Here is a 19,686-nt window from a genome sequence, read left to right on the forward strand (position 1 = left end):
GGATAGGATTCTGAGAATGAGAGACCCTTTGGTCTGCAAAGGACTACAATACCCATGCCAGAGGAGTTAATCTCTGAGGAGAACAGGTTAAAAGACCTTTGAGAGTCTCTTCATGAGGCAAGTGGTTTAGATACTTCTCCAGAAGTAGAGTTTGCTAAACCAGACCCCGGAGAGCATGCTGAGACTCCTTATAGGATTCTGATTGCCAGAATAATTGAATTCATGGGGTGGACTACACCTACACCTTCTTTTCAGCAGGAGGACCTTACTGATATTTTAGATAAAGGTCCACAGGAGGATCCAGTTGTTTCCTTTCATACTGCTCTGCAAAGAAAATATCTGCTAATTGGGAAACTCCTGAAGTTCTCCCTGCAGTAAATAAAAAACTCTCTGCTAAATACAGAGTATCAGCTTCAGATCCTGAATATCTGAGCAAGCATCCATCTCCAAAGAGTTTAGTTGTACAGGCAGCAACTTCATCTAACAGTATGTCGGCATACCCTACTATTCCACAGGACAGAGATGATAAAAGATTTGATGCCATGTCAAAAAGTATTTTCGGCATGTAGCATGGCGCTTAAGTCTATCAATGGCACTTGCACGCTAGCAAGATTCAGCCACACACTTTGGGAGTGTGCTTCATCTGCGGCTGACTGTCTCCCAGAAGGAGAAGAACGGGATGCATTCCTAAACATCATCAGGGATGGAAAGGATGCAATGTGCGAGTCCCTCCAAACTGGCATTGATTCTGCTGACCGCATCAGCAGAGCCATGGTGGCAAGTACCACAATCCGCAGATTTGCGTGGTTGCGGAAGTCTGGTTTTGCTCCAGATGTACAAGCCAGACTTGAACATGCCCTTTGACGGCACTTCTCTATTTGGAAAGAAGGCTGATGACAGCCTGGAGAGATTACAAACATCCAAGGCAGCAGCGAAATCCCTTGGGGTTGCAATTCGGCAGACTCCAAATCGCCCCTCAGGAGCTTCCTGGAGGGGTAGGCCCTTTCGCTTTTACTCCGCATTCGGAAGAGGCAGAGGACCGCCAGCTCAAAGGGGCCAGAAACGATTCACCCGTGGTGGACGGGTCAAAGGTACAAAAGCCGCAGCAGCAGGTGCTACTTTACCCTCGGCATCTGCGTCAGCTGCTTCTAAACCCCTCTGAGGTCTCCCCTCACAAGACACCAGTAGGGGGCAGGTTATCTCAACATCTGGCAGAATGGCAGGCTATTACGTCAGATGCTTGGGCATTGGAGACAGTTGCCCAAGGTTACTGCCTGCCCTTCCTACACACTCCTCAGAGCCATCGACTGGGGAACAACTCTTTGAAGCTTCCAGACCTGCTCCTTATGCAGGAGATTTTAGACCTGCTAGAGAAGGGTGCCATAAAACCGGTACCCGTAGCGGAGAGGAACAAGGGTTGGTATTCCCCCATTTCCTAGTACCAAAGAAGGACGGAGGACTGAGACCCATCTTGGACTTGCGAGAATTGAACCAATTCCTCAGGAAAGACAAGTTCAAGATGGTAACCCTTTCTCAGATTCTTCAGGCCCTCCAGCTTCAGGACTGGTTGGTATCTCTAGACCTTCAGGATGCTTATTTCCATGTGCCTATCCATCTCAAACACAGGAAATACCTGAGGTCCGCAATTGGCAACTCTCACTATCAATTTCGAGTTCTGCCATTTGGGCTGACCTCCGCCCGAGGGTCTTTACCAAGCTAATGGCGGTTGTTGTTGCAAGACTTAAGGTGGGAAGGGATCTACATCTACCCCTACCCCTACCCGAACGACTTGTTGATCAGAGCAGTATCTTCGGAACAAGCTCAGATCCAGCTAGATTATGTCTGCCACTTCCTTCACAGGCTGGGCTTTTCCCTCAACTTAAAGAAGTCACAGATGGTACCATCACAGAGACTCCAGTTTATTGGAGCAGTCCTGGACACTTCATGGGAAAAGCCTTGCCACCAGAGGTGAGGGCTCAAGATATTCTACAGATGGTCATCAAGTTTCAAAATGCCCAATGTCTACCAGCCTTCGACCATTTGAGGTTGCTAGTCCTCATGGCATCCTGCATCTTCTTAGTGCCAGAGGCTCGCCTGAGAATGAGATCCCTCCAGTGGGTACTAAGAACCCAATGGTCCCAATTCTCAGGAAGAATGTCAGATCTCCTACAAGTCGCGGACAGAGTAGCTCGAGACCTTCAGTGGTGGGCCTGTCGGGAGAACATCTTGAATGGAGAACAGTTTTGGCAACCATGGCCGGAGATGACAGTAGTCACAGATGCCGCACTGACGGAGTGGGGAGCCCATGCCAACGACTTGACCATCCGCGGTCGTTGGTCTCCATCGGAGTCCAGACTACACATCAACCTGTTGGAGCTGAGAGCAATCAGACCATCGCTGAAAGCTTTTCTGCCATCGGTACAGGTAAAGATTGTCCTGATAATGACGGACGACACAGTGGCCATGCCCAACCTTGAACAAAAGAGGTGGTGTAGGGTCACTGCCACTGTGCAGAGAGGCAATGCAGCTCTGGTTTTGGGCAATTCAGGAAGGAATCTCTCTATCGGCAGTTCACCTCGCCGGAGAGAAGAACTTGACGGCGGACGCTCTGAGCAGGCAGAGCAGTCTCCCACGAGTGGGGGCTAGCTCAGGGAGTACTTCAAGAGATATTCACCCTTTGGGGAACCCCTGAAGTGGATCTGTTCACCACCAGCATCAACGGGAAGTGCGATCAGTTTTGTTCAAGGGAATTTCCCCCGAGAGGAGCTCTAGGGCACGCGTTCGTAGTGGACTGGGAGTTTCCGCTTCTGTACGCGTTTCCGCCAGTCCCTGTCATTCCTCAAATGATCAGGAGGTTGAGAAGATTCCGGAAAGCCATGATCCTAATTGCCCCGGATTGGGCCAGGAGAACGTGGTACCCGGACCTTCTAGACATGTCCATCTGTCCTCCGTTTCGTCTTCCGCAAAGAGAGGATCTTCTCTCGCAGAAGGGAGGTTAGGTTCTCCATCCAGACATCAGAACCTTCAACCTTCACGCTTGGTTTCTGAAAGGTTGAGATAGGATTGGGATCTCCCGGATGACGTCATGGAGGTGTTGGTTTCAGCTAGAAGGCCAGCAACAAAGACTTTATACCGCTACCGTTGGAACAAATTTTGCAGCTGGTGTAGAGAAAAGAATATTGAACCATTTTCATGTAATACACCAATGGTGTTATCTTTCTTGCTTTACTTAGCAAATTCAGGTCTCCAAATTGGTACGATCAAGGGCTACCTCGCAGCACTGTCTATCTTTAATCGTACTGCTGAGGAGCCTTCATATTTCAAACTGCCTGTAGTAATCCAATTTCTGAAAGGATTAACAAATGTCTATCCACCAAAACCTTTTCAGGTTACTTTGTGGGACTTAAATTTAGTCATAAAGTTTCTGATGGGTACTCCTTTTGAACCACTTAATTCTTGTTCACTAAAGTTTCTCACTCTTAAAACAGTCTTTCTAGTGGCCTTAACTTCGGCTAGAAGAGTGAGCGAGCTACAAGCTCTATCCTGCAAACCGCCTCATACAATCTTTCATAAAGACAAGGTTGTCTTACAAGTGAAGCCCAATTTTCTCCGAAAGGTGGTCTCTGAATTCCATATTACTCAGAAAATAACCTTCCCTTCGTTCTATCCTCCTTCGCATCCAGGGAAAGAGGAAGAGAGATTACACAGGCTGGATCCAAGGCGTGCCTTGAGTTTTTATATTAGCAGATGTGCTAGGATAAGACAAGCAGACCAATTGTTTGTAGGATATGCAGGGCATAAATTAGGATTGTCATTCACAAAACAGACCATTTCAAGATGGATCATTTTAACCATTCTAGAATGCTACAAACTGGCAGGAAAAGAACCTTCTCAACAATTTAGGGCTCATTCAACCAGGGGTATCGCAGCCTCTTCGTCTCTCCAAAGAGGGGTCCCAATTAAAGATATATGTGCGGCTGCCACTTGGTCGTCCGCACATACTTTTACCAAATTTTACAGCCTAGATTCCTCCTCTAGCCAGGAGACAAGATTTTGGAAAGCTGTGTTGCATTCTGTACATCTTTAAAGGGAAATATTTCATCTTTACTCCCACCACCTCTTTATACTACTGCTATGGGAGTCTATCAAAGATGAGGAATACGTCGGAGGACACAATCCCTTCGAAGAACAAGTTACTTACCAAACTGGTAACGTTCTTTCGATGGGATGTTCCTCCGGCGTATTTATCGCCCCTCCCATCCATCCCTGCATTAAAGCTTCCCTTGTAGTTGCAGCTTGCACTCCTTCAACGTCACTAACCAATTAATGCTAGGCAAATATGAACTTCAAAACGGAACTGAGCAACGGACGCTGCGCAAGTCTATTTATACTCATGATGACGTCCGCGCCGATACGGAGGCTGTCGAGGGACACCGACTCGAAGGACGTCGACGCGTAGTGCCCTCTACTGAAAAAAAAATGTTCCGAGGCCAGCAAGCTGGAATGGATAACATCAAAGATGAGGAATACGTCGGAGGAACATCCCATCGAAAGAACATTACCAGTTTGGTAAGTAACTTGTTCTTCTTTTATTTAATTGACATGAAATGCTATGTTTCATTTTAGCTGCTTGGGGAAAAATCTGGTATTCCATTGAAGATACTGTGCGCACTGCTGTCTCGCATGTCTTTCTTTTCCTTCCTGAAATGCATTTCGCACATCTTTGCACTTTTTAGAGTCAGTCCCACTTTCTTTCCTTAGAATTTTGGGCCTGTTTTAGTTCCATAGGCCTGAGGTGTGCGATCATTTCTGTGCTGGCCTTCTATTTTGGTGAGCATGCACACATGACTCTGGCCTCTTTATTTCTGCCATTTAGGGGCTATATTTCACCCCACAAATTCCGCCCTCTTGACTCTTTGATTCCAATGAGACCGAGAGAAGAGCAAGGAGAGAGTGGGCTGTCTGGGTTTGTTCCAGGGATCTCCTTGGGAGCACGTCTGTTCTTTTCCTTGTCCTGAGGCAGTGGCGCTCTGGTCTGCACTCTTTCAGATTTTGGGTTTTGCTCCTGGACAACTCCCTTTCCAGTAGCTCCACCTCGGAATGTAGAGACAAGGAATTATTTAATCTGCCGAGAATAAAGGAGAGGTTAAGTATTTCATACAGTACTGCTTTGCCCGGTATCGACGTACGAATTGACAACTACACAACCAGTTGCATATCACATTTTATGGCATCACACATTCAGACATCACAATCGCTGCTTTTGGGTACATTCCTGATGAGTATAAATGTCTTTACTCTCTGTAAATGTGTGAACTTCTCCATCCGCCAGGGGACCACTCCGGTCATGATAGTGCATGGTACTAATATCCTTTAACATTAACATCCGGGTTTCCATTCTTTACCTTTATTCTTCAGATGGTTCCTGGGCTCTACCCTTACTGGGTTCTCAATCAGTCTCAAGTTCTGTCTGTGATGACAGCTTTTCAACTGATTGATGTGAACCCATTTCTCTTCTGTCTGTTCTCCTTTGGGGATGCAGATCTTATTGGCAACAGGTGAGATTTAATCGACAATTTCAAAAGCGCTGCGCCAGGAGGGGCAGATCTTCTGATCTTTGGTCTAGTTCCTTTTCGAAATTGTACAGGTAGACCCTGTTGCCACCTTGGTACTCTTTCTTGGTGGTCTTTAAATCGTAGTGGGTTTTCATCCCCTCTGCCGAAGTTTCTAAATTTTGTTGAGTGTAAGCAAAAGTGTGCTGAAGATGTTTTCGGAAATTCTCATTGTACTCGTGGGTCGTGGACGCGTTGCTCGGTCTGCTCTTGAGTTCTGCAGAGCAGATGCTGAGGTTCAGTCATGACCTTGAAGGGCGACATTTTTGTCGCAGAAGATGGTGCCGACCTGATGGCCATCAGGACAAGCAGTAATCGGATGTCCCAACTAGGGTCCGGAGTCCACCACAAACCTCTTTCAGATAAGATGCCCATAATCGTTTTATTGTACCTCTCAACTCCCCCACTTGAGGATGGGTGGTAGGCAATGTAGAGTTTTCTTTACCCCTAGTATCTCCCACATTTTTGTCATTACCTCACTGGTAAAATGACTTCCTTGCTCCGACTCCTTCCTTTGGGGAAGGCTGAAACACGAGAAGATGTGATTGATCATTAGGGTAGTAGCTGTTTGTCTTGTAATTTGGGGCATTCTGCCCCAAATTACAGAACAGTGTGTTGTTATTGTAACGGCAGCCATGTTGGATGAAAACTGGACCGCGTCTTTTGTTCGAATGGAGAATTTCTATTGCTCTATGCTTATTCTTGCACCTCTGCCACAGCCTGCGTGGATGGAGAATGACACTCGGGTATTGAGAGTTTCCCTGATAATCCTCCATCCCTGGTCTCCCTTCTCCCTGATTCGGGAATCTATTATCCTGAAAGCGGGGAGAGAGCGGATTGTTCGGGAAATTGGAGTTTGGGTGGTATCTGGGAAAGAAACTTAAGTCGGAGGGTGGAATATTTCTTCCCTGCTAAGGGAAGTTCTGCGGGAGGTTTCCTGGGGCAGTACTTACCTGATTGATTCCCCCCCTTGTGCCGGGGAGTCCATACATACCCTAAGATTCTGTTACCCTTGTATCTAGGGCTGATAAAGGTGGCAGGGTCAGATGGAGCATTGGTCGGATATCCTGCCTGGCTGCCACCCGATTGGGATGGATCAGAGCGTCTCCTGTGCCTCTCCTGCTTATTTGGATTAGCGGGAGGAGTATTTCTAGAGCCCATTTCCAACTCCAAAATGGGGGTATTTTTCACCTCTGCCACCTTTGCAGCAGCGGGATGTTTGACGGTTTGGAATTTTTGGGTTATTTTTGTTCTCAGATGGCTTTTGGACTATCCGGGTGGCCTGTTCTATCACCCAATCCAGGGTCCTACGCTCATGGAAGTCCCTGACCAGTTGGATCATAATATATTTCAGGAGTGCATGGAAATAGGTATTCATGAACTCCCGGCTATTTATGTGCACCCATCTAGTGGTCTGGGCAAATGCCTGCTTCAGCTCTTGCACAAACTCTATGTGCTTGGTCTTCTCCACACTGAAGGTTGTAGACCGCTTTGCAGGCCTCCTGAGGGTTCCTGTGAACAGAGAAATGCTTTAAGATGGATGTCTTATAGGTGGCCCATTTTTGGTGATCTTGATACTCCAGCCCTGCAAAGAAGTTGGAGTATTACGGGGAGAATGTCCATTTGACAAATTCCATGGAATTATGATCATTTTTTATGCCAAATGGTGTTATCTGGTCCTACAGTTCTAGATGCTCCCAAACTGAGTATGTGGCATTCTTGTGGTTGGGAGTCATAAAGCGCTTTATGGCCTTCATTTGCCGAATTGGGTCTTTTACAAGATCTCTTCTGTTTGGCAGCCTTCCTTTTCCATTGCACCCGTGTCCACTTGCTGTCCGCTAGGAACGCCCTAGCTTTGAGACTGGGAATCCCTGCCAGAATGACAGGGTCTGGTCTCTTCTCATGGTCACTTCCCTTGGGCTCCTCTTTTCGCACGGGGGAATACTCGTCTTCCTCATCCAATCTTCTGGGCATGGTGGAGAATTCCCCCAACCGCTCTGAATGTAGTAAGGTTTTCAAAATACTCTATTGAGGCCTGGATTCTGGATCTTCTCTTTCTGCAAACCGGACCAGGTGGTCCCTTTTGTAACTTATCTTTCTGCCACTAACTCCCTGATCTTCTCATAAGAGCCCTCCTGGTCAGAAGTACATGCTAGGGTATTTTTAAATCTGGGTAGGGAGGCATACCAGTCAATGTCTGTTAAGGACTGGTCTTCGGGCTCAGTTGGACTAGGTCTGGTTGAGTCCAGCTGCCTCATGTTTTCCTGTTCTTGTAAACTGGCAGGCATGAAGTTAACAGCACCCTGTGTACATAATGTGGTGAGTTGGTTTGACTTCCTTGGTAAGGTGGACATCACTCCATGATCCGATGGTGCCTTGCCATACTGCACTGGTCGGGGTGCCTCAAAGCATGCTTGTATTTGGCCATCTCCTTTTCCAGTCTATCAGGTTGGTTTTTCTCAACCCCGATCTCTTGGTGATACATAGTTCATAATAGTTCAAGTTTTGGACAGTTCATTGTTCTTACCCTTCACCACCAATCCCCCCCACCCCATTTCTTAATTATAATGACAACTCCTCTACCCCGGCAGATTTCTCTGTTTCCCCACTTAATTGAGAAAACAACCGTAACTAAAAGGGTAAAAATACCCTGCCAATCATCAGTGAGCCAGGTTTCAGTGATGTACAGTATGTCTAACCTAAGTTGAGAAATGTCTGTGGTGACGGGAAAATTACTGACCACGCAACAGGCATTAAGCAATGAACTGACTACTGAAGGCTGAGATTTATTGGTCATGATTTCTGAAGATTGTAACTGGAGGGCAGGCATAACTGGGAAGGGTTTATGGTGCGCTCTATTTTATGGTCCTTCATTTTGTTAAATGCTCTAAGGGTGATATAGCCTGGATTATTCTTAAAGGCAACACAAATTATCCTAAGGCATCCGGAAGTTTGAGGCACAATTTGTAAATGAAAGGCACCAATTAGTAATAGTAAGTAAAAAATAGTACCTTTTTAATAATACAATACTAGTGATTATGTAGGCTGTGAATAAGTTGGGAGGGAAGGTAAGTAGAGTGGTGCTTCAATCCTCAAGACCTTATCAGGCCGAAACAGGCTTTGCGTCAGTGGGAAGGCCTGCAAGCTCGCTCTGACAATGTGGAAACCCAGGGCTCTATGGATCGAAATCCCAAAGGAGTAGTGCAAGGAGGGAAATGAACAGGCAAGAAAACCCCGAACTAGTGCACCAAAAACTGACTAACAGTAACACTGTGGTTAGGTAGGCAGGTCAGTTCAACATATAACAACTAAATGTTAAAGGATGGCTAAGCCGAATTTGAAATGTAATGACTAAAGAGTGAGTGTAACAGCAGACAGTATGGTAAATGATGAGGTGCAAAGGGGAAAGCTGTTTGAAAGAATGAGCAGGGAAGAGCAAATCTGCAAAAGTTAAACCCTCACTGATGCAAGTCTTTGGTTTACAGTTTTCACGTGTCATTCCGATAGTCTGTTCATACCATTTGAAGCCAATACTTCCTCAATGAATCAGAAATAAGTTGTTGCATGTATCAGAAATGTCTTTAGGGTTGTCATTCCCTCCTGCACTTGCGAGGGTACAGCTATGAAGTGTTCAGTTGTTTATGCAGAGTCTGTGTCGCGTTTGCCCTAAGTGTTTTAGGTAAACTTGCCACTTCTGCTAATGTAGACTTTTGGGCAAGCTATTGGTGAGGACCTTACTGGATGAAAATGTTACTTTCCTGTACAGTATTTTGTATTGTACAGGCACATCTGATTTCGGGCGTTTATTGTATATTTTTATTTAGGGGGTGGGACCATTTTGGGGGCGATTGGAGGGTCAGAAAGAGGTGGTGGAATGGAGTCATGGGAGAATAAGGGGAAGCCTGCCCCAAATAAATAACGCTGTGAAAAATTCGGCTAAAACCCATGAGTCTGATCCATTTCATAGTTCCTCTCCCAGTAGTGAGGGCATGTGAGCTGGAAAAAAGAATTGAGAAGGCTTCCTGGCAACTACAATTTTGGTAACCTGCAGTCAACTACTCTTAAAATGCAAAGGATTTTTTTTTTAATTGACTTTTTTACTAGAACTGACATTTTAGTAGAGTTCTGGGCAGAGAAATAGTCTATGTATCTAAGATTCAAGAGCTCAGCGGGTTGTGCACTTGTTGCTGAGATGTGTGAGATCTGCAGGTCATGTGCAAATCCTGGCCACTGCGAAATCGGCCTTTCATCCTTCCATGGTCTCTAAATGAGTACCAACGTCTATTGGGTAATAATAATTGCATATACAAATGTTCCTTGAATATTATGTTGGCAAAAGCGCTATTTAAATAACTAATCATTATCTACAGGTTACCTTGGCTCAATTTTTATAGTTAAATTATCCCTAATTTTAATTATCGTACAATGTGAAGCTTGAGAGGGCAACATGTTGGTGAAGCTCATGATGGAAAGTGTGTTTCATGGCAGTGTAGCTAGTGTGACAATCTTAACAGGTAGCGTCACTTTTTTCAGTGGGTGGGGGTAGACTTCCCATGGGGACAGGTCGGTGCGGCCGCTAATCAAGAATTCCGCTGGGGTGATGCAATGCAGGAGGATCCAATGGGAGGGAAAATACCCTCTTATGGGGTGACGCTAAACCGGGTATCAGCCCTTTAAGAACCTGGGTCACTTGATCGTTCCCTGTTGTAAAAACCTCCAGTATCATGCCTTAGCCGATAACGGGACATGTAATAATGCGTTGGATCATGTCTTTCCCCTTCCTGTTAACGACCACTAGTGGAGGAAAAGTAAAGGGGTAATATGGTTACTAAGGAGAAAATGACAAATGGAAGTCGTAGTAGCAGGAGCAGCATAGACACATACGGAATATGGAAGGGTCCAATGCCGCAATTTGTTTGGCGAGCCAATACCCACAGACTACCTACCTAGGCAACTGGGAAATCCAACCAGTAGACCCCGGCCTGGTAAGCCAATCCAATACAAGTCAGCAAAGAGGTGAAAACTATCCAAGAGGTAGAAGTGGGTCCAGGTAACTGGCCGACGGTTGGGTGAGGAAACGCCCGGGATGCAGGGAGATACTGCCCTCATTTCTCCATCACAAAGCCGCAGACCAGACCTGGGTTTGAAGCAGCAGAATACCACAGAATCGGCATCGCACTGAACCAATAATATTGCCAGATACAAGGCTGGAGGTCCGGTCAGGAGGCGAGCGCTGGGAGAAGCAAGATCCAGGGACCATCCCTGTGGGTGAAGAGTTATAATAAGAGAGCACTTTGGTCAAACTGGGACCTCGGAAGAGAGGCGCATCACAAGCACAGACGTGAAACAAATTAAAAGAAGAACCGCTGCTGAGCTACTGAACACTTGCCGATCGTGAAATCCAAGTTGACAGCAGTGACCATAGATGGGTTATATTCTTCCTTTTTTTCCCTCCAGGGCCCCTGGAGCGGAAACGGGAACCTCCTAAAGGCTAAAAACCAGTCTGGACTAGTATTTATAAAAATTACCAGAGAACCGCCAGGGTCCCCTCTGATACAGTAATTAATACGAAGGGACTCTAAACGCTGCGACGTCCCTAGACTGGATAGCCCCTCTGAAGATGATCTACAAGGTGGGAGCGTGGTGACAGCAACATCCTGTTCACGTCATAACAAGGCACGTGCCTCAGACTCGCTTATTACAACCAAATCAACTAATAAGCTGGAGAGCCCCTCCACCCCCGCCCTCCCGATACCTTAAGTGCACAGCAGACAAAGCGCAACTCAAAGGCACTGTCGCAGTCTTCTTCGTCTCATTACAGCCTCTGCCTCCAGAATACAAGAGTCGATTAGTTGAAGATGAAGAAGAAACACATTATCAAGTCTTATGGTTCCGAGACCAGAGGAAGAGCTGGTGAACTCCCTAAACCTAGGTGTTTAGGGGGACGTAAAGTCTGGGTGGGATTGGGCACCTAACCAATATGCACTCCGTAGTGTAGATCACTTTCAAGGACCTGCCCAATACCACAAGGAGGTTATAATTGAGGGACTGGAGGAAGATCAACTACTACTAAAATCCTTATTGTCCCAGCCGGGACCACAAGGACTTGAATTTGTATAAACTTTGTGTTGCATCACAAGGAACACAGTTTTGTCTTTACGAAGAGTCCACTGGGAGGAGGGAGTCATCCTCCCAGGGTTTTCTGAACTTTGTTTTAAGACTTTCCCTTTATCCAGATCCCACCTTGCTAAGGGGGAGGTAGTCATTCCACTTGCAGCATAGGTGAATCTTATATTTATGTTGGGTTTTGCTGTAGCGTTAGGGATAGCAGGGTTTTGACAAGGACTGTTTATTTTTAAGTACTTGACTGACCTGCCTTGCCCTAGTTTCTTTTTGTTAGGTATGGAAACCACCTTTGAATAGGGATAGGCGTTTTGTTTTTGTGTAACAATAAAGTATTGTAGAACATGACTTCTCTTGCTCAGTCTCCTGCTTCCTTGAACACCAAACTATGTAAATATGAAGTAAAAAGGACAATACTCTGCACTGACACACTCCTGGGTAGCTACTGGATACTTCCCATTGCAATAAGTATTTTTGAGCAGAATACATTTATAACAAGTCAGTCTACATAACATGGTTTGGTACTAACAGTGGCCTGCATGTGTGACCCATAATAGATTTAGATCGTGTACCGGATAGACCCCATTTATCGATTTATTTAATGAAAGAGCAGGGTTCTCTAGATCAAATCGAAAGGTTTCTCATTTACATGAGTTAGTTACCTGATAATTATTTGGTTTGTGGGGGAAGTCTTATGTATCACCTAATAGTGGCCTTCAAATTAATCTTGTCTCCTGAATGTAAAACTAATGCACATGCTTGCTCTTCTGATGGACATATAGATAGTTCAACGTTGAAACCTTACTCTTATGGTTTCTTTTTAAGTTTTCTTTTCAAATCTGCACACGTTTATGCATGGAGCTTTTGTAATTCCATGTTATGATGAAGAGGACTACTAGCCGTGTTTTAAACATTCATTGTGGAAGTCACAAGCACATGTTTCACAACTTAACTTATAGCAAGATTGGTCTTCTCCATCACTTTGTCCAGATGTCTGATGTATCCTTTTGAGAATTCTAATCACACCGACGTTGTGGGGGTGGGGTTTCCTGTTTGCAGGCCCTAGTCTCATACTTTGTGTGGGTCCACAGAGCATTTCAGTTGGTTTGTGCAAACTGATCATCCAGTCTCCTTTCTACTGCAGGCAGTGAAGCGATCACACCGCCGTCTGGGGCTGGCGCAGAAGCTGATGGACCAGGCTTCCCGCGCAATGATTGAGAACTTTAGCGCCAAATATGTATCTCTTCACGTCAGGAAAAGGTGTGTGGAAAAACCTTTGCAATAAGGAGCATGCGCTCTTGTATTCTTTTAAATCTCTCCTAGTCTAGGACAGCAAGGACATAGCAGTAGGTTAAAGTAAAGCTCCATAATGCCTACTGTACCCCTAGACCAACAGACCCCTTCTGGGAGTTTTGCGCACTACGTCTGTGCTTAGTATGTGTGAATAGCATTGGTATGGACTAATTGTAAAGTGACTTATAAGAACATGGAGATAACTACGGGTCGAGCCTGGTTGAGTGCAAGTATTTTAATGTCATGTTTATCAAGCTTTTATGTTGGTTCTGCAAAGTTATTTGAGACCTCATGTTTTGGGTAACTTGCTATGAAGTATGTTAAGGAAGACTGTAGGTAGAGTTGCCACAGTGAACAACTTGTACATGTTCTACTTTAACCACCCCTCATGTCATCCTACTAGGTTAATCACTGCATTCATATGAACCTAATGCCAAACACCAGCTTTACTAGAGAGAGTTCCCTGGCTGTTTGAGAAATCTGTTCCCTGTAATGATATATTGGGTGCATATTATTTTACGATGTCTTCCGGTCTTCCTTCCGACATGTTACCCAGCTGTTTAAGCCTTAATAGCCACTGTTTTTACACTGATCACGGCCCCTTCATGAGGGTGATAAGGCCACTCAGTATTACAGTATTCTTTTTACAGCGCACACCTAGACGAGAGCAGCACACTCACCACATAACAATCTACAAAATTCCAAGTGTGTCATTATGGTGGCTCCCTCCATCTTATCAGGGATATTTGAGATGTCTAGTATTTTTCCCCAATGAAATTGAGCGCAAGCTAACTTGTTAAGTGCACTCCATCCTATTCCCTTTGGTGCCAAACCCCTGGAAGTGTTGTGCATCACCTGCTGGAGAAAATGACTTGTAGGTTCATTATCCAGTTGACTGGTTTGCACACTAACATCCAACAATGGAAGAGAAGCACTGCAGGAAGAGTCCACAAAACATTCGGTTGAATAGCACAATTGAGGCCGGTGGCACAAGCCATACATTCACCAAAAACTAACGTGTTCTGTATTTTATTTCAGCAATCGAGCCGCATTGCACCTTTACTCCAACACTTTGAATTTTCAGTAAGTAGGTTATTTTCTACCCTATTCATGATTTCTCCCGAGTGTAGTACCATGTCGTTGTCAGAGATTTTTTAAAAAATCTCAATGTATATTATTAGAAAGTCTGGGTGGGGAGCCTTTGCTCCTGCCTGTCCTAGGGACTTTAAGCACGTAAGCTTTGAAAAGGGGCCAATGCTTTTGCAAACGATGGATGAGCCTGCTGTTCCTCGTCGTCAAAATACAACCTTTTTCTTAGTTCATGACAGAATTGTATTGTGGTCGTGTGGAAAGTTATCCCTTGTAGAGAAAGAGCCTTCCTTTTTAACTTGTCCCTTTTTGGCTCCTGGCTTTTGCAGAATTAGTGAGGTGGAACCCAAGTATTATGCTGACGGGGAAGATGCCTATGCGATGAAGAGGGATCTTACACTCATGTTTGATGAGGTGAGCTGCAGTGGGTACCCAACAGACGTGGTAACACTGGAATTTGTGTGAAGCTCTGCATGTGCTGGAATGTGATTGGGAATCTTGTATGGTTATAATTATTTTACAAAAAATGCTGCTTTCTTATTTAAATGTTTTTATTATATATATATATATATATATATATATATATATATATATATATATATATATATATATATATATATATATATATATATATATATATATATATATATATATATATATATATATATATATATATATAGTTTTACTTTCTTTCTTGTAGACCTTACCATTACATGACCACACACAGGGAACGACCGAGTCAGTGCCACACAGTTGCATCCCATCGCTCAGGAAATCATGAGTCTCACTGTTAGAAAGTGATTAAGCAGCACTGTGGTTTTTCAGGGGCTCTATGCTGTATAGGAACTTTGCATAGAAGAGACGTGGTCGTGGAATCCCTAAGCAGCGTACGGGTTCAAGTTTATTTGGTCAGAACTCTTAATATTGTTTTCTTGCTTTCTGTTGTAGCAACTGAAAAAGCATGTGGAAGTAAAGGAGAAAGGAAAACGGAGTGCCCTGGGATTCATAGACAAAGGAGACCACAAATCTAACCACGTGGGAGAGTGCTGCCGGGATGACAAATGCACCAGTGGAGGAGGCAACATAGGGAAGGTGGAAGGCACAGAAGACAGTGGAGACAGCAAAGATGTCAGTGAAGTCAGTGAGGCCACTGAGAGCACAGATGTCAAGGACAGTTCGGAGGCCTCGGACTCTGCCTCTTAGGTGGAGCACGTTGATTTGCACGTGACCTTTTCGATCTGGGGTCCGCTTGGGAGTCCATGAAACCCTCTTTACATTTTGGGACCCGTTGGGAGGGTGTGTGGGGTGAGGCTTTTCAAGGCAAAGGGGTAATGACTTCTACATGGCCAGGACATAACATGGATCTTATTGAGTAGATTGCTGCTCTGACTCAAACCCACAAGGAACTCCTACTTTTTATGTGTGTTCTTCGGACTGGTTCATGCTGGAGAGTTGCTAATAAAATCCAATGTGTACTTAACATGCAAGCTGATCAGAAACTGTGTTGAAGGGGGTTGGGCAAAGTTATTTTTACCCAATTATTTTTTTTTTTGGTTTTAAAATAAGTTCAACTAACAGTTCTCAATGGATGATGTGATCTTAAATGCGATTTTCAAGGAAAGCCATTGACAAAGTACCAAAATATTTACTGTGTACCAGATTTGCAGATTTGGGATAGGAGCTAGGTTGTGCGTGAATTAAACACGGTTTTAGTGATATCCAACTGAATGCTTGTAAAAGGAGATCACTTGTGCGGAAAAAGGTGTTTGTGTGCTGCGCGAGTGTTGATCCAGACACCCTTCAGCTATATTCCAGAAGGGCTGAAATGTTGATCTTTGTGCAGAGGGTTTGGGACTCGAGGGAGCAATATCATGGAAGCTGGTAAAGAAGACCTTAGCTGCAAAACGTCTGGGAGCAGCACGTGAAACGCTTCAAACTCAACCAGACCTCTCCAAGGACATCTATCCATGATCCAGTCACTAGTTTGAACTTTTACCTTGTCAGAGCAAAGTTGCACACCCTTCTTGCTCAAACCGTGGTTTAAAGGTCTGCTCTGGACAGAATATGTCTTCTCTTTAAACAGACTGCAGAAACTTTGGTAGAAACTTCAAAGTGAATATTTGAGGAAGGGTTGAGTGTCTGGCTTGTACAATCAACTTTAAGGAAAGTATCTGGAAAAGGTGCTAATGCTTTTTAAACATTTTATTTTAAATCTGTCTTCATGCGGGAGTGAGTTTGAAAGAGTAACAGAGCCTGGTGCTGTATGTGCACGTTACATATCCCTTGGGGAAGCCCAGATACACACCCTCAGTCACTTCTCTTGCCTAATGTTGCAAGGGTTCCCCTAGCCCCTTATTGGCATGCAGAAGGAAGGGTTTTCGCCCATGCAGGAAGTGGACAATGGGACCCATAGTGGTTCAACTGCACCAAAGGGTGTGCCCAAAGTAGACTGGTTGCGTTTGAAGTGTGTGCATGACTTTGCATTAACCCAGCCTGCCCAAACCCTGTGCCTCCCCTTCCCACCTTCCTTCCTCTGCTTATCTCACAGATGCTGTGATTGGTGTACTGGACCCCTATGCATCCCTGGGGCCTCTGACCATTCACACCCAATCTCCCCAGCTTATGTTTTCCTTCAGCGCTTGGCTCGGCATACCCTCTGCACTGGAGATTCACACGTTCCACCCAACGCGGCTCCTGCTAACATAGCACATATACCATACCTTGCACTTCATCTGCAGCTCACCCTCGAGCATGGACACCACAGTACCCACCCCACTGCCCCCTTCCTTGTTGCACTTGCACGTTCTGAATACTCACAAGGCATAGTAGGTTTGGCCATCCCTTCCCCGACTGTATTTTTGTTGTATTTAATTGTACTGCTATCCAATGTTCCCTCCCTGCTTCCCTGTCGGCACTTTGGAACAGTATTCAGCGCCTAACAAGCAAACAATAAATAAAATAGAATGTGAGCACATCACCTCGCCTCACCCTACTCTCCCAAAAATCATGTAGGATTGTTAAAGACCCATCCCTGCCTTAAGACTTATTCACTGGAAGGCCTCTCCCATCTCTTTATTCACAAGCCATTTCTGTCCCATTTTACTTGGCGAAAGATGACTTTTTGAAGAGCCTGTTAAGGGAGAATGGAATCTGATATGAGCATGCTAGCATTTTTTCTAATTTGTGACACATGTATTGTTATACATTAGCAATAGTAGTGTGAAAATCAGCCAGTATTCATATGGAAGTGCAGGTGCAGTTTACTGTTGTAGGCATCCAGGAAAATTGTTCATATAAATAACCTAGCTGGGAAGGTTGAACGTGTGATGGCTGTTCAGCCCTCTGATATGCATAAAAAGGGAGCTCTCTTGGTTAGTGTCTAGGGGATTAAGCTATACATATTGACATCTTGGCTCAATTACACCCACCCCCCCTTTCCCAATACCGCAAACAAATTCATAGTATTTGCAGTGGCGTTAGCCAGCTAAAGTTTAACTGGAGCAGTAGATCATTCATATGATAGTATAGCTACCAATTCTGGTTTAATTCCAGGATTAGGCCACAGCCCGTGCTGTGGGATAAGATGGAGGGAGTTGCCAACACTTGGCATTCGGGTTTCTATCTTGGCTCCTACCCTCTGTAGGATAGAAGCAATTTATTTCTTCTTTTAAAGGGCAGTTGCCACAAACGCACATTCTCACGAGCATGGGCATTGTTATTACAATATTACACAGAGGAGATATAAAAATGGTCAGACACCCCGGATGAGTGGGGACATTGATATGATTTGGGGCTTTCTTGCAAGAGCAGAGTGCTGGGTGAGTATTCACTGTGTTGTTCTTTAAACCATAAGTGCGTTCATGAAAGCGGGCGCTTTGAAAGTGTCTTAATTCACCAAGATTAAGATTCCTGTACATCCTCTGCCAAATTGGCCTGCCGCCTGCTCCAAAGGCAATACCGGCTTTCTGTCCGCAACAAGAAGAGACCCCAAATCCAAGCCTGCGTCTCAGCGTCATCACTCAGCTAAACTCTTTAAAATCTGCAAGGAGCTGGCCAATCCTGCTGGAGTCTCTACCTCTCCTGTCCCCTCCCAGCCCCTCTGCACGGCCCTGGCTTATCATTTCATCTCTAAAACTCAGGACATCCTGTCCTCTCTCTTCATCTCCCCCCTCCTACCTCTACTCCCTGCTCTTCCTCTGGCCCTTCTGCAGCTACCTCTCCTCCCTCCTTCTCTGCCTTTCCCTTGTTCTCCCCAGATGAGGTTTCTAGACCAGTCCGATCAAAATAGGTTCACCCCTGTTCCTCCAAAACCATAAAGGACCACATCGTCACCCTGGCTTGTGCTCTGGCTGATTTCTGCAACCGCTCCTTTGCCACTGTAGTCTTCCCCTCCTCCTGAAGCACTCCCTTCTTAAGAAACCCTCTGCCTACCCTTCCTGCCCGGCTAACTATCATCCAATCTCCATCACTCCTTTCCTGGGCAAACTCATGGAAAAGCTGGCCATCTCCCAGCTTAACCTTCACACCTAATCTGTTGGTTGTCTCCATGACCATCAGTCTGGCTTCAGAGCTGCCAGAAGCACGGAAACTGCTCTCCTGAACATCCGTGAAGACCCGCTCGCCAACCTAGATTCCAACACCCCCTGTGTCCTCATCTTACTTGATCTCTCTTCTGCCTTTGACACGGTCAACCATGCCATCCTGCTCAACCGTCTCTGTGATAACCTGGGTATCACCGATCAGGTCCTGGCCTGGCTGACCTCCTTCCTCTCCGATCGACCCTCCCAGGTCCAACTTGGGTCCTTTCTCTCCTCTATCTCCAACTTTCAGTGCTATGCGGGTGATACTCGACTCATTTTCAGGCTCCCTTCTGCCACCTCTTCTCCTTCTCTCATCTCTTGTCAGCCATCCAGGAGTGGTGTGCCGCCAATGATCTCTGCCTTAATGCCAGTAAGACCGAGATTCTCCTCATCGGCATACCTGCTCCCTCCTTTGCCGTCACTCTCTGGCCGGCCTCTCTTGGCCCTCTTCCTGCTCCCACTTGTAAGGCTAAAAACCTCGGGCCAGTTCGACTCCACACACTCCTTCTCTCCTTACATCTCTGATTTTGCTAAGAAGTCACACTACCAGCTGCACCTCCTCAGAGGTATTCTTCCTTTCCTCTCCTTCCCCCAGAAGCTCATTGTCTCCAGAGCTCCGGTTCTCTCTAGGCTCAATTACTGCAACAGCCTCTTTCTAAATCTGCCTACCTCTACTCTCCGCCCTCTGCAACTCATCCAAAACAGGACTGCGAGACTTGTCCTTGGCCTCAAGCCCAGGGATCGTATCTCTCCAGGACTGAGATCTCTGCACTGGCTCCCAGTGGCGGCAAGGATTATGTTCAAAACCCTCTGCACCGTCCACAAGGCCTTCTGGGACCTCAATACCTTCAACTCGCTCTTCCTAAATATCTTCCTTCTCGAGCTCTTCGCTCATCCGCCTCCAACTACCTCAGGGTTAATCACTTCTCCAAGCAGCAATTTGCTGGTAGATCTCTTTCCTCTGCCGGGGCCTCCCTGTCTCTCTGAAA

General features: G+C 45.6%; 1 protein-coding gene across 1 annotated transcript in view; it reads left to right on the plus strand.

Moving 5' to 3' along the window:
- The window catches only part of NAA10 (N-alpha-acetyltransferase 10, NatA catalytic subunit), a 97,614-nt gene extending 82,017 nt beyond the window's left edge, over nucleotides 1–15,597 (plus strand). The window contains exons 5-8 of the mRNA XM_069645413.1: nucleotides 12,880–12,995; nucleotides 14,067–14,111; nucleotides 14,447–14,531; nucleotides 15,066–15,597. Of these exons, the coding sequence (XP_069501514.1) occupies nucleotides 12,880–12,995; nucleotides 14,067–14,111; nucleotides 14,447–14,531; nucleotides 15,066–15,320 (501 nt within the window). The 3' untranslated portion in view covers nucleotides 15,321–15,597. The remainder of the gene's footprint in view (nucleotides 1–12,879; nucleotides 12,996–14,066; nucleotides 14,112–14,446; nucleotides 14,532–15,065) is intronic.
- Nucleotides 15,598–19,686: the final 4,089 nt, after the last annotated feature.

The sequence above is a fragment of the Ambystoma mexicanum genome, chromosome 2p (assembly GCF_040938575.1).
Source record: "Ambystoma mexicanum isolate Mex_15411 chromosome 2p, UKY_AmexF1_1, whole genome shotgun sequence".
Taxonomy (NCBI): Eukaryota; Metazoa; Chordata; class Amphibia; order Caudata; family Ambystomatidae; genus Ambystoma; species Ambystoma mexicanum.